This window comes from Pelophylax lessonae, assembly GCF_965119305.1.
Source record: "Pelophylax lessonae genome assembly, chromosome: 6".
In the NCBI taxonomy this organism is placed as follows: Eukaryota; Metazoa; Chordata; class Amphibia; order Anura; family Ranidae; genus Pelophylax; species Pelophylax lessonae.
In genome coordinates, this window is record NC_138773.1 from 125,784,930 (window position 1) to 125,800,361 (window position 15,432).

At 45.1% G+C, this 15,432-nt stretch overlaps 1 protein-coding gene across 2 annotated transcripts in view; it reads right to left on the reverse strand.

Moving 5' to 3' along the window:
• ABCC1 (ATP binding cassette subfamily C member 1 (ABCC1 blood group)) overlaps nt 1-15,432 on the reverse strand; it is an 891,484-nt gene that overhangs the window by 798,161 nt on the left and 77,891 nt on the right. For both annotated transcript variants that reach the window (XM_082260033.1, XM_082260032.1), the window contains exon 3: nt 10,177-10,302. In XM_082260033.1, the coding sequence (XP_082116159.1) occupies nt 10,177-10,302 (126 nt within the window). The remainder of the gene's footprint in view (nt 1-10,176; nt 10,303-15,432) is intronic.

The window sequence follows — 15,432 nt, forward strand, 5'->3', positions numbered from 1 at the left end:
GTTCAGCCCTGGCGATTGTTCTAAGCTACCTCCTTGGGATTGTTTGACTGAATCTGCACTGGAAGCCCCCGGAGTAGATCTGTCCAGTGATCCAGGAACAGCTTGATCGCCTGGACTTCCAAGACACTTATTGGCAGTCCAAACACTCTGAGCAGAACTCAGACCCAGGACACCATCCCACCCTAACAGACTGGCTTCCGTGGTGACCACTGTCCAATACAAGGGGAGAAAGGGTTTTCCCTGCCAAAGAGCAGAAAAGAAAAGCCACTGGACCAGAGAACTTTTGGTTTCCTGGCTCCGCCAGATCTGATTGTCCAGAGAAAATCGGACACTTGTCCCATTTGGCCAAAAGCTCTTTTTGAAGGGACTTCGTATGGAATTGTGCAAACAGAACTGCCTAGAAGGCAAATACCATCAGACCCAGCATCCGCATGGACAGCAGGAGATGAATCGCAGCATCGAACTTCTGGAGTTTGTCCATAGGAAGGAATACTCTGGCCAGAGCTAAATCCAGAGTAAGACCAGAAAATCCAATTTTCTGGATGGAATCACAGCAGACTTGGTAATTCAGAAGCCAACAGAACTCCCTCAGAGTCTGTATGGTGTATATCTCCACAATTGTCAATCATAGAAGCAGAGGACTCCGCTTGCAAGAGGAGGTCGTCCAGATAGCCAAGTACTGCAAACCCCTGCTGACATAGCAAAGCCAGAACCGGGGCCAACACTTTTGTGAAGACCCGTGAAGCAGAGGCAAGACCAAAGGTTAAAACCGCAAACTAATATTGCTCCTCCCCTACAGCAAAACCCTGGTGTTGGGCACATATTGGAATGTTCAAGTAAGCATCTTTGATGTCGATCGAGACAAGAAAATCCCCCTGATGTAGAGACGCCACCACGTGCGAATGGACTCTATTCTGAACTTCTGTACCTGCACGAAACAGTTCAGGGCCTTGAGGTCCAGAATCAGACGTATCTTGCCACATTTCTTTGGGACTGTAAACAGGTTTGAAACCGTCCTTAGACCAGAACAATCACACCCCGAAGCAGCAGGTCTTGCACTGCCCCAAAGAGAGATTGCAATCGGTCTGGAGACAGCTGAACACTGGGATGTAAGAACCTTTCCGGAGGGTAAGGAGGAAACTCGATCTTGTAGCCGTACGGTTTCACTTCACGGACCCATTTGTCAAGTTTTGAGGAGGTCCCCGAGCCCGAAATCCAGCAAAAATCTCCCCCCACCCCAGGCATGAGTGAGGGTGCACCTTCATGCTGAAGGAGCCTTTTCCATGGATCTAGAAAATCCTGCTCTCGGCTTGCTCGTCCAGGGCCGCTTGGAACCTCCCAAGGAAGACTTGAAAAGTTCTGAACCCTTGTCGGTGGACTCTGAGGAATGAAAAAACTTCTTGTGAGCCCAGAAAGATGGGCCATGTCCGTGACAAGATTCCTTACTCTTTCCAACCTATAAAAGAAAGGTACTCTTCCCCCCCGTGAGACTCTTAATGTCATCCAGGATGGCCCCAAACAGGCGATCGTCCTGAAGGGGTAAATCAGTCAGCTTTTTTTTATTTTTAGAGGTCTGGTCCGCAGACCAACACTTAGGCCACAATACGCGCCTAAGTACCACAGCTGAAACAGACAGCCAAGAGATCAAGGATCCAAAGAGGCATCACAGATAAACTGAAGCCCCTGCACCAACTGGTCCGCCAGTTCAGCAAAGGAGAAAGCTACTCACCCTCTAGGTTACTGTGCAAAGGTTGGGGGGGGGGCTAGATGGCCCACAGGGACCACCAGTACTTAGAGGGGTCTGATGGGAAGGAGGGGAACCCAAGAGTCCGACCCACCCAGGAACGGCCCGCGTCCACCCCAAAACCCTCCAGGGGGAAAAGAGGGGGACAGCTACTCACTATATCAGGAACCAGGGAGGAACCGCTCCAGAGCAGAAAAAAAACTTGGCTATGCCTATGGGCAGTCTTAGGTGATATAATCCCCTCTGCTATAGATCTTCAGTTTTGTAACAACCAGTGTCAGAAGTAATACAACTCCAGAGGGGTGGGTGCTGTGTCTGTCAATGAACGGTAATGTTACGGTAAGTCAAAATTCCCATTTTTCTTTTGTTCCCCGACAGACACAGCTCTCCAGTATTCTGAACCATTGGGACATCCCAAAGCAGTGTCAAACATGAGGGGTGGGACAACAAAAAAAAAAATCCCAAGACTAAACACAAATCGCCAACCAGGTAAATAGGAGCTCAACAAAAACAACTGGAGCCCAACCTGAATAAATAACCCCCAAAAGAGGAAACTGACCCTCTAAACCGCAGCCTGCAGAACTTTGCGGCCAAAAGCAGCATCTGCAGATGTCAACACATCCACTTTAAAGGATTTAGTAAAAGCGTGCACTGACAACCAGGTAGCCGCCTTGCAAACCTGCGTCACTGACGCCTGATGACGGAAGGCCCTTAGCGCCCAAGTACAGTGCGCCGTTACAGGGAAAGGACAAACCTGACGCCTGATCGAAAAGGCCTGAGTCACTGTCTGATCCATCTGGAAATGGTTGCAGAAGCAGTGAACAGCCCTTTCCTTCCGTAATCACAAAAAGCGAGTCTGACCTCCAAAAAAAAAGTACACCCCAATTGCTCTAACCACATTCAAGGCATGCAACGCAAATTACTTAGAATGCTTCAGCCTGGGACACAGGGAAGGAAACACAATGTCTTCATTCAAATGGAAACCAGAGACTACCGTAGGAAGGAACGATGGACATGGGTGGTGAAGAACCAATTTATCTTTGTGGACAACCAAGTAGGGGGTACGACAAGATAACGCCAGTGATTCAGAAGCTAACCAAACTCTTTCAGGGTCTGTATAGTGATCTCTGCGCTGTCCATCAAGTCAGCAGAGGACGCCGCTCGCAAGACAGCCTAGTACCACAATCCCTCGCTGACGTAGCAATGCCAGAACCGGGGCCACCAATTTTGTGAAGACCCAAGGAGCGGAGGCGAGACCAAAGGGTAACACCACAAACGGATAATGCTCATCCCCTACAACAAAACGGGGGAAGCGCTGGTGTCGAGCAAATATTGGAATGTGCAGGCAAGCATCCTTGATGTCGATAAGAGGCAAGAAAATTCCCGATGTAGGGATGCCACCACTGTGAGAATGGACTCCATCCTGAATTCTGTACCTGCACAAAAGTTCAGGGCCTTGAGGTCCAGAATCAGACGTACCTGGTCTTCTTTCTTTGGGACTGTGAACAGGTTTGAAAAAAAAAAAAAAAAAAAGAAAGAAAGAAAAAACACTGAAACCGTTCCGAGGCCGATATCCGGACAATCACACCCTGAAGCAGCAGGTCTTGTACTGCCCCAAAGAGAGCTTGCAAATTGGTCCAGGGACAGATACACATTAAAAAGGGAAGAAACTTGATATTGTAACCAGACCGTATCACTTTGTGGATCTATTTGTTATTTACCAAGGCCGGGAAACCAGCAAAGACGTCCCACCTCAGGCACAGGTGAGGGTGCACCTTCATGCTGAAGGAGTCTTGTCCGCGGGTCTAGAGAATCCCCCTCTCAGCTTGCCGGACCAGGGCCACTTGGAACCTCCCAAGGACAACTTGAAAGGTTTTGAGCCCTTGTCAGAAGACCCTTAGGGAAGAAAAAACTTCTTGTGAGCCAAGAAAGACGGCCACATCTGCGACAAGGTTCGTTACCCATTCTAGCCTGAGGATGTCATCCAGGGTAGCCCCAAACAGGCGATCACCCTGAAAAGGTAAATCAGACAGAGCTTTTTTTTTTTTTTTTTTTTTTTTTTTTTAGAAGTCTGGTCCGCAGACCAACACTTAAGCCCCAATACGCGCCTAAGCACCACTGCCAAAACAGACCGCCTATAAATCAGGGTAGCCGCACCCAAAGAGGCTTCACAGATAAACTGCAGCCCCTGGACCAACTGGTCTGCCAGTTTAGCAAAGGCAGGGGGTAGCTGCTCACCCTCTAGCTCACGGCGCAAAAGTTTAGCCCACTCAGTTAGAGTTTGCGACACCAGGGCAATGGTAAAGACCGGCCTAAGCACCGAACCTGGAACAGTGAACATATTGCGGGCCACAGCCACCACTTTTCTGTCAGCCAGATCTTTAAAGGCCAGCGATTCCTCAACCAAAATCATGGTTTCCTTTTTCAACATGGAAACCGGGGGGTCCACCACAGGTGGAACAGTCCACTTCTTGAGGAGCAACTCTTAAAAGAGGTACCTCACCAGAAAGCGTTTAGGAACCACAAAAAGGGAAGTTTTGGACACTCCCACTCTTTTGCGACAAACCTGCCAAGATAGGAGGGAGGAGGCTGCCCCCTTTGGCACTGACAAGACTTTTGCTGCATGAGATGGCTTGAGTGCCAAAGGGGAAAACCACCTCCTCAGCTTCAGCTGCATCCTCCATTTTTAAAGTTTCATGCACAGATCCAATCAGTGCGTCCACCAGCGCCTTCTCATGCGCAGCCACAGGTGTGAAGGAATCATCCTCACTATTCGATAATTCAGGGAGCGTGGCAACAGATCCCGCAGGCTGAGCCATGTCCCCGGCGGCTGAGTCAGATTAAGGATCCGATGAGACAAATTAGGCAGGGAAAAGTGGTGGATGCTTTTTGGTAGCCCGCCGCCAATGGGGCAGAGCATGACTTGCTTCTTCAAAGTAAATTAGTCCCGGTGCCAGCTTCGGAAAGTTTCAGGGATTATACTCCAACCTGTTCACGGTTTGGAAGGAAGGAGTTCTCCGATCCTGGATCTAAAGGCCCTTTGTTTTGTGAAGTACGGAAGTTTAGGGTGGAGTCCATTCGTTCTGTGGTGACCGCCCTTCATCAGACGGATTTCCTGGCCTCCAAAGACATCAGGGCCGCGTACTCGCATGTCCCCATCTGTGCCAGGCACCAGCATTTCCTGCGCTTTGCGATCAGTTTGTGATCAGTTTGTCTTCACCAAAGTGCTGGCCCGAGTTTTCCATGACGCCACCAGAGCTTCCATACTGCTTTGTGACAAACTGAGCTGGCTGTAGCAGAGTAGGGGTTTACTACCCGTTAGGACTGCCCATAGGTGGTGCTGTGCTTGTTCTTTTTCCTGCCTCGTCCTACTCCTGAAGGTGGCAATACAACCTTCGGTCAAGAATGTGAAGAGCTGTCCCGTCAATGAACTCAGAGAAAAGTGATTTTACGGTGAGAAGAAAAAATCCTGTTTTCACAAAGGAAAAGCACAGTATTTCTTTTATTCTCTGTCAGAGTATCTGCTGTCACTAGTTCGTACTGTTTCTGGCTCTTCATAAATCAGCAGCAACCCAGCTGATAGGTCATTTTATTTCCCATAACGAAATTGCATGTCATAAAACCCTACGGGACTTATGTCACATGAGCGGTTATTTCTATCTCCTAAATCACTTGGCAAAGAGGCAACAAACTACACATGGATATGTACACTTCTAAATGGGTAGTCATGCAGGTATATATTTATTTAGAAGAGAGGCTGCAATGTAGCCACCAATATCAATTGAAAATCAATACAGATGAAGTTATTTAGCATGATGCAAAGGTATTTATGGGATCTAAATGAACATACCGTATATACTCGAGTATAAGCCGACCCGAGTATAAGCCGAGGCCCCTAATTTTACCACAAAAAAAAAGGGAAAAATGATTGACTCGAGTATAAGCCTAGGGTACAGGACAATGCAGGGCGGCAGGCATGGTCCAGGAGACAATGCTGTGGGCATGGTCCAGGAGACAATGCTGTGGGCATGGTACAAGAGAATGCGGGGCTGCGGGCATACTACAGGAGCTGCAGTGCTGCGGGCATTGTACAGGTGTACCACGCCTGCAGCACTGCATCCCTTGTAGTATGTCCGCAGCCCCGCATAATGGCAGGTAGTGCGGCTGTGATTCACTTACCTGTTCCAGAAGCGCTTTAATTTTAAAAATAGCGCCGCCCGGCGCTGACGCGTCATTGCGCATGCACCGCCGCCGCTGGGGAAACCTTGTATATGTTAGGCTATTCTCGGGAATAGCCTAACGTGTACGGCCTGGCACGAGCGACGGCGGCGCATGCGCGGTGACACGGCGCCAGGCGGCACAATTTTTAAAATTAAAGCGCTTCCTACACGTCGCGCCAGCTGGGGACTTTTTTTTTTTTTTTTTTGTTGACTCGAGTATAAGCCGAGGGGGACGTTTTCAGCACAAAAAGATGTGCTGAAAATCTCGGCTTATACTCGAGTATATACGGTAGATTTGAAAAAAATCAGGAGGAAAAAAATTTATATACAGAATTTTTTTTTACTTTTTTTATTTACATTTTAAATCATGTGGTCAATGCTACCCAGATTTTCCTTTAGGCCCCTTTCACACTTGTGCGACCTTAAAGTTGTGAGATTTAGCAGCGATTTTACCACAATTTTTTTGCTGAAATTTTGACTGGACTTGAAGCAATGCTTATGTCTGAGGGCCTCAAAACGCATCAAAGTCCGACCAAAGTATTGCAGGGACTACTTTGAAGTTGTTGCAACTTAAAGTTGCACAGATATGAACGGTACTCACTGGAAATCAAATCATGGAGTATGACTTGTCATGCAACTTTGCAGTTCCAAACCGCAGTACAAAATTGCACAAGTGTTTAACCAGGGCTCGACAAACCCCGGGCGCTAGGTCGCATTTGCGACTAGAATTAGCGACCTGGCGCCTGGGGTGCCCTGCAGGAGGTGTCCTGTCCCTTTTGCGCCCCCACCTCCTCCCCGAGTGCACGGACTTCCGCGCCGTCCGAAAATTGAGGCCCCGGCTTTTCGGCCTTCTTTGAGATGAGAGGCTTGCAATGGGGAACTGGTGCCCTCTTGTGGTGGCCGGGATTAATGACTGTTTCCACTGCCTGTTCTCAATGCATTCCCATGTCCTTCCCAAGAGGAGATGAGATGGAAGTTTTTGCAGGCTTCATCTCCCTGCCAATTACCTTTGCTTAAAAGTTAAGTGGACAGGGAGTGAGGTTGTTATTAATTTATTTTTTAAATTTAAAAAAAAAAAAAAATTTTTTTTTTTTTTTTAATAATAATAATAATAATTGAAAAAAAAAGAAAAAAAAAAAGTATATAATTTTTTTTTTCCTCATCGCCATGCCACAGCCGAAGGCCCCTTTCACACGTGTTGTCTGATCAGGTCCGCCTGTCAGTTTTTCAGGCAGACCTGATCGGACCCTTCATTCTCCTCTATGGAGTAGTAATCTGCCACCATCTGATCCTGTCCGCCAAAAACAGACGGATGGTGGCTATTTTCTATCCATCCCGTGGATCGGATCAGATGGCATCGGATGGAAAGAGACAGACAGTCTGTTTCCATCCAATTGCGCTATAGAGGAGAGTGGGGTTCAAGTCGTATTTATGTGTAAATTTAGTATCCGTTTTATTAAATAAAGCTTGGTTGTTAGTTTAAAAAAAAAAAAAAAAAAAACTGGCTCCTAACTTTTTTAGCTGGCTCCTAGATTTCAGGCAAATTTGTCAAGCCCTGCCTTAAACTAACATTTGTATGAGCCATGCATTTTGATATTAACATGCACATCAGCAACATTTTTAAAAATCCAGTATCGCAGAAATCAAACTCATTCCCCAATACACAAATTTATTTAAACAATTAGCTCTCCAAAGTCCCATTATCTTTTTGCTGCTATGCATGGCATAGGTATTATGTTAGAAATTATAAACGCTGGAGGGCATTCCCTTTAAAATTACTGCCACTCCCATCACAGACCAAGACAGTAGGGTCATTCCCATTCCCTCCAAACAACCTGAATGCCCATTAGAACACAACCCAAACCTTAGCACCAGGGAGGGTAAAAAATGGATAACTCGAAGTCAATTAAAGTAAAACTAAACAGAGAAGTGGTAATTATCATAATTCATTCACATACATCATATATCATGCCACTGTATTGTATTTTGTTTTTTTGTAAATCCTCCAATTACCTTATTCCTGCAGCGCTTTTGTGCGGTCACATGATCTTTCCCTGTTCTTTAGCATCTGCAGGGAAAGATCTTTGGGGAAGACTTATTTTACTCTGCTAATGTATGCTCTCTGCAGTCTGTCTGGCCAGCCCAGATTAGTGCTGTACCAGTCACATAACAAAAAAAAAAAAGGAGTAATTCAAGTAAGTACGTACAAATACCAAATAACTGTTTTACAGTTCCCAATAAATCTTTATTGAACATCAATTGTGTATTTTTTGTGCATTAATATGGTGTAGGCAGAGACAAAGATGACCCTAGGTTTCATTTTGTTCAAGGCTTTTTTTTTTTTTTACTTTACAGGTATTTGCAATTACATGGGATATATTGAATACTAATTCATATTAAAACAATGTTTCTTTGTAAATTTCTTAATGGATGTAATCAATGAGCATACTATAACCTGCCCTCAGTGTTTAGCAATAGGAAGAAATTGAGGAGAGGAGGGAGGGGGAGGAGTGTCATTTACCACTGTGTAAACACCCACACGTGTGCCTCATGTGCACTGCACTGATAAGAAAAAGGAGGAAGAACTTGGAAGGGAACTGAAATTGAGCATGTTCAGTAGAGGACACCAGCTGGCCTACACAATTTTAACCTGCAGTGGAGACACAGAAGATGGGAGAGAAAGCTGAAGGCAGGATCAACCAGGTATATTTCACTCTACACAATACAAATGCTTTAGTGGCTTTGTGGATATGAACACTTCTGTTATATAGCATGGAATAAGAACTTTTCATTTTCTGGGTTTTAGGACACTCAGGCTGGGTTCACACTTGTGCGATTACAGATATTGCAAGTCATTCGCACCGCATTGCTCTGTAGATCACATGCAATACGAATTCAGCCATACAAACTGTATGACTGAAATCTCATCGTATTCACACCAAAATGGTGCAGGACCCTTTTTTTGGTCCGCAATGGAATCGGATTGCATGGGTGTTCACACCTATGCGATCCGATTTCTGCACCATTTAACAGTTCGCATAATGGGTGTGTCATTAACTTCACATTGACACCCCAAGCAGTTCGCAGATGTCAGTGTGAACCAGTGTGCGTTTCAGTTGCAATGCGGGAACTGGCTCTGAACCGCAGGGTTTCCCACATCGCACCTCTGTGAACAGGGACTTAAAGCTATTGTTGTATTTTTCAAGAACATTTACTATAGGGTTCTCGCTCATACTTTCTCAAAACTGGGCAAAGCCAGAGCTTATGGCCCTGGGGAGAGACCCTTGTGCAATCAGCGGTATTAGATATAGATGCCCTCTGAACAAAATGAAAGCAAGTGTCATCTTTGACTTTGCCTACACCATAATAATGAGCAAAAAAATACACATCTCATGTGGAGTAAAGATTTATAGGGAGCAAAAAAAAACAGTTACTTGATATTTATAATCTAATTTGTATTGCTATTCTCACCCTGACTAAACACTTCACTGTTTAGTTCCACTAGGGTGTGGTCAAAGCCACGTGGTAAAACCTGGTACACACTAACAGTTTTTTTTTTTTTTTTTCCTTAACCATCCGACGTTAGTACAGCAATACCCCCCCACTGAGCTGATGTATCAGCTGCTGGTTCTCCAGCATGCTCATTTGACAGCTTGTCGGACCGACTGACATACACACGGGCCAATTGTCAGAGGTTTTTTTTTTTTTAACCTGCTAAAGTCTCCCCACATTCAGCCCGTGTGTACAGGGCTTTAGTATTTATCTATATGCCTCCCAACATTCAGCCGATGTGTACCGGGCTTTAGTATTTGTCTAGAGTTGCTACATTTTGGTGTCTGTCTTTGTTGACCACCAGTGTAGCCTTGATCTTTTCATTAATCATAGCTTGTTTGTAAAATATATCCCCCTCTCCCAAACAGATATAACTATCATGGTTCATTTTTACTTACCTGAAAATGTTTTATCTGGCCAAGCTATCCTTTGACAAAACAAGCAAATTCCTTTATTACCATGTTGTCAGTAGTTGACAGTGTCTAACAGCTAAGTTAATGAGTTTAAATCATTTCAAAACTGTCAGCCGACCTTGACATGGAGAAAACCGTTTAAAACATTCACTTTTATAAAGAAAGTCTATACACCATGACAGATATGGGTAGCCCACCTAGTTGGATGCAGATTACTTTCTTTACACCCCTGGAAGAAACATCTTACCATTGTTATTCCCAGCACAGTGGGGCTAACGACAAAAACTGGAGCTCGATAAATACTTTGACTCCTTTCCCAGAAAGAATAGAAGAGATCTGCCCAGCAGACCAGCCATAATAAGAACCCTAAAGCCTGTAAAAATAAAATAGATCTTGTTACTACAAGGCCAGAAATTATATATAATTTTTTAAATTATAAAAAAAACAACAACAACTTTGTCTTAACACAAAAATACAGAAAAAAGACCAAGCAAATGAAAAAAAATAGAAAACACAGATGGTGGGATCCCTTATAAAAGGCCAAGATAGACAAACAGAAATGGGTATAGATCTAAAGACCTTTGTGCGAACGTCCCAAGGAGATAAGCAACCGGTGGGAGTTTAACTCCCTTGGCCTCCACTCAAAACTGAAATTTGAAAGAATGATCCTGGGACTACAAACTGCAACAGAAATAAGCATAATAATGGCCCTGATGTTCATAAAACCAGAAGAATATATAGTGCCTTAAAAAAAGTATTCATACCCCTTGAAATTTTCCACATTTTGTCATGTTACCACCAAAACCATAAATTCATTTTTTGGGGATTTTATGTGAGGATTTTATGTGATAGACTAACATGAAATGGCACATTATTGTGAAGTGAAAGGAAAATAAATGGTTTACAATTTTTTTTACAAATAAATATCTGAAAAGCGTGGCTTGCATTTGTATTCAGCCTCCTTTAATCTGATACCCGTAACTAAATGCTAGTGGAACCAATTGCCTTCAGAAGTCACCTAATTAGTAAATAGAGTAAACCTGTGTGTAATTTAACTTTAGTATAAATACAGTAGTTCTGTGAAGCCCTCAGAGGTTTTTGTTAGAGAACCTTGGTGAACAAACGGCATCATGAAGGCCAAGGAACACACCAAACAGGTCAGGAATAAGGTTGTGGAGAAGTTTAAAGCAGGGTTAGGTTATAAAAAATTATCCTGAGCTTTGAACATCTCACAGAGCACTGTTCAATCCATGATCCGAAAATGGAAAGTGTATGGCACAACTACAAACCTACCAAGACATGGCCGTCCACCTAAAGTGACAGGCTGGGCAAGGAGAGCAATAATAAGCGAAGCAGCCAAGAGGCCCATGGTAACTCTGGAGGTGCTGCAGAGATCCACAGCTCAAGTGGGAGAATCTATCCACAGGACAACTCTTGGTCGTGCACCCCACAAATCTGGCCTTTATGGAAGAGTGGCAAGAAGAAAGCCATTGTTGAATGAAAGCCATAAGAAGTCCCGTTTGCAGGAAGCCATGTGGGGAACACCGAAAATATGTGGAAGAAAGTGCTCTGATCAAGATGAGACCAAAATTGAACATTTTGGCCTAAAACCAAAACGCTGTGTTGCGCAAAACACCGTATATCACCCTGAACACATGGAAACATGGTGGTGGCAGCATCATGTTGTGGAGATGCTTTTCTTCAACAGGGAAGCTGGTCAGAGTTGATGGGAAGATGGATGGAGCCAAATACAGGGCAATCTTAGAAGAAAACCTGTTAGAGTCAGCAAAAGACTTGACTGGGACGAAGGTTCACCTTTCAGCAGGACAACGACCCTAAAAATACAGCCAGAACTACTATGGAATGGTTTACATCAATGCATATTGAGGTGTTAGAATAGCCCAGCCTAAGTCCAGACCTAAATCCAACAGAATCTGTGGCAAGACACAAAAAAAATGGATTTTTGTAAGATCTTACCGTAAAATCCTTTTCTCTTAAGCTCATTGACAGACGCAGTCCTCTTGATTAATATCAAATTGGGTTATACTGCCCTCTACAGGAGTAGGACACTAGGCAGAAGGAAAACGTTCTGGCCACACCTTAGGGGCAGTCCCAGAGGGTACATCCTCTCTCTCTGCTACAGGATGTTAGTTATGTCACAAAGCAGTGTCAGAGAATTTAACCCAACTCAAAAGTAGAGGGGCGGGTACTGCGTCTGTCAATGAGCTTAAGAGAAAAGGATTTTACGGTAAGATCTTACAAAAATCCATTTTTCTCTGTCGGTCATTGACAGACGCAGTCCTCTTGATTAATATCAAATTGGGATGTCCCAAAGCAGTGCCACAAATGAGGGGTGGGAGAACAGAAATCAAAATTCAAATCCAGAAGGCCCAACCGGTGCCGACTAGAAGTCTTAAAGGCTCAAACAAAAGGATGAGACAACTGAAAACCCAACAGAAAAAAACCCTCGAGGTAGACCAACGGTCTCCTCAAATTGCGGCCTGCAGAACCTTGCGGCCAAAAGAGGCATCCGCCGATGCCATTACATCAACCTTATAAAATTTTGTAAAGGTATGAACCGACGACCAGGTAGCCGCCTTGCAAACCTGAACCACTGACGCCTGATGGCGGAAGGCCCAGGAAGCACTAAGCGCCCGAGTGGAGTGCGCCTTAACAGGGAACGGAGGGATTCCGACCCTTAATAGAATAAGCCTGTACCACCGTCTGTCTGATCCATCTGGAGATAGTCGCGGCAGATGCAGGCAACCCCTTTTTGGGGCCATCCGTGATCACAAAAAGTGAATCCGTTTTACGAAACGAGTCCGTAGTTTTCAAGTATACCCTGATTGCCCGAACCACATCCAAGGAATGTAACGCAAACTCCCGAGGATGACTGGGCTTAGGACACAAGGAAGGTAGCACAATATCTTCATTCAGATGAAACTCTGAAACCACCTTGGGAAGGAAGGATGGATTCGGATCAAGAACCACCTTATCCCTATGAACCACCAGATATGGGGAACGACAGGATAATGCGGCCAGTTCTGACACCCGGCGTGCAGAAGTAATGGCCACCAAGAAGGCCACCTTCTGGGATAACGTAAGCAAGGGAATCTCCCTAATATTTTCAAAGGGAGGTTTCTGAAGAACCGACAACACCAAATTAAGATCCCAGGGCGGTAAGGGCGCGCGTACTGGCGGAGCCAGGTGCCGCACCCCCTGGATGAAATTCCGCACCAAGGAATGGGTAGCCAAAGGTTTCTGAAAGAAGATTGCTAATGCTGAAACCTGACCATTGACAGTAAAAAACTAACATCCTGTAGCAGAGAGAGAGAGGATATACCCTCTGGGACTGCCCCTAAGGTATGGCCAGAATGTTTTCCTTCTGCCTAGTGTCCTACTCCTGTAGAGGGCAGTATAACCCAATTTGATATTAATCAAGAGGACTGCGTCTGTCAATGAGCGACAGAGAAACTGATGTTAACAGATGCTCTCCATGCAGTCTAACAGAGCTTGAGCTATTTTGCAAAGAAGAATGGGCAAAAAAAAAGTCACTCTCTAGATATGCAAAGCTTGTAGAGACATACCGAAAAAGACTTGCAGCTGTAATTGCAGCAAAAGCTGGTTCTACAAAAGTATTAACTTAGGGGGGCTGAATACAAATGCAGGCCATACTTTTCAGATATTTGTAAAAATTGTTGAAAACCATTACTCGTTTTGCTTCCACTTTACAATTATGTGCCACTTTGTGTTGGTCTATCACAATAAATTCCAATAAAATACATTTATGTTTTGAATACTTTTTCAAGGGCCTGTAAATAAAACTTTCTAAAACTACAGATTTATGTACAGATACTGCCTCTTTATTCCATTCAAAGCTTAAAATTCAAGATAGGCAAATTTTGTCTGAATACAAGAGGCATGTGTATTCATTTCTTCTAATGTCTTCCAAGTCTGCACAGTAATCCACTGTGAAATTCGGCATCTGCGCAGGAGCTTCCTATAATAAAGACCAGTCACTGCTGCTCTCCCTCCTTGTGCAAAGTAACTGGCCTTGCACCCGCTATCCTGGTTTCTGCAGGCAGCTTGTGGTAGATTAACTTGTCTGGTCCCTTCCACAGCTCTGCTCTTTGTACTGGCTATGTACAGGGCACACAAACAAGATTTATGGCTATTGAGGAATAGATTTTAACACGTTTCGGACTGCCCGCCATACACTTACCGCGGCAGGCTTGCCCTCCTGTGCGAACCGAGGTAGCCCTACATCGGTCGTGCGCTTGGTGCTGGGGGGGGGGGGCGCGCTCCCGCCCCCACTAGGCAGCGGAGATGCTAATGCATGGGGCCAGCAGCTGCGATTGCCGCCAGCCATCCGCTATCGTTCTCTGCTGAGAGAACAGTCACACGTTGTTCTCTCTGAAACTAAGGTACGTAGGTGTGGACCATAGGGTGAGTACCTGGCTCCAGGGGAGAGTCCAGAGGGTGGGGATAAATGGGGAGTACTCGGAATGGACGGGTGTGGAAAGCTGGGTCCCCCCAAGGATCTGTCCTGGGACCAATCCTGTTTAATTCATTCACATATGATCTAGGGGAGGGGATATCCAGCACAAACACGGTGTTTGCAGATGATACTAAACTAAGCAGGGCGATAACTTCTATACAGGATGTGGAAACCTTACAAGCGGACCTGAACAAAAGAATGGGATGGGCAACTACATGGCAGATGAGGTTTAATGTTTAAAAATGTAAGGTAATGCACTTGGGCGTCAAATACGAATGCAAGGTACTCACTGGGGGTGGGGGGGGCTCTGGGTGAATCAAATTGGAAAAGGACCTGGGGGTCCTAATGGACAACAGGCTTGGCAGTGGCATGCAATGCCAAGCCGCTGCAAACAAACCCAACAAAATACTGGCATGTATAAAAAAGGGGATTCACTCCAGAAATAAAGAGATTATTCTCCCTCTCTACAAGACTCTGGTCCGGCCACATCTGGAGTATGCTGTCCAGTTCTGGGCACCGGTCCTCAGGAAGGATGTGCTGGAACTGGAGAGAGTCCAGAGAAGGGCAACAAAAATAATTAGGGAAATTGAGGATCTCAGCTACGAGGAAAGACTACAAGCACTGAACTTATTCTCTCTGGAGAAAAGACGCTTGGAGGGGGGATATGATAACAATGTACAAATATTGTACTGGTGACCTGAGCATAAGGAACAAACTTTTCAGAGAAAGGGAATACAATAAGACACGTGGTCACTCACTAAAACTAGAGGAAAAACGGTTTAACCTTAAAACACGTAGGGGGTTCTTTACTGTCAGAGCAGTGGGGATGTGGAATTCTCTTCCACAAGCAGTCGTATCAGCAGGGTGCATCGATAGTTTCAAAAAACTATTAGACGGGCACCTTAAGGACCACAACATACAGGGGTATACAATGTACGGTTAACAGCAAACGCACACACACACACACACACACACACACCATAGGTTGAACTGGATGGACTGATG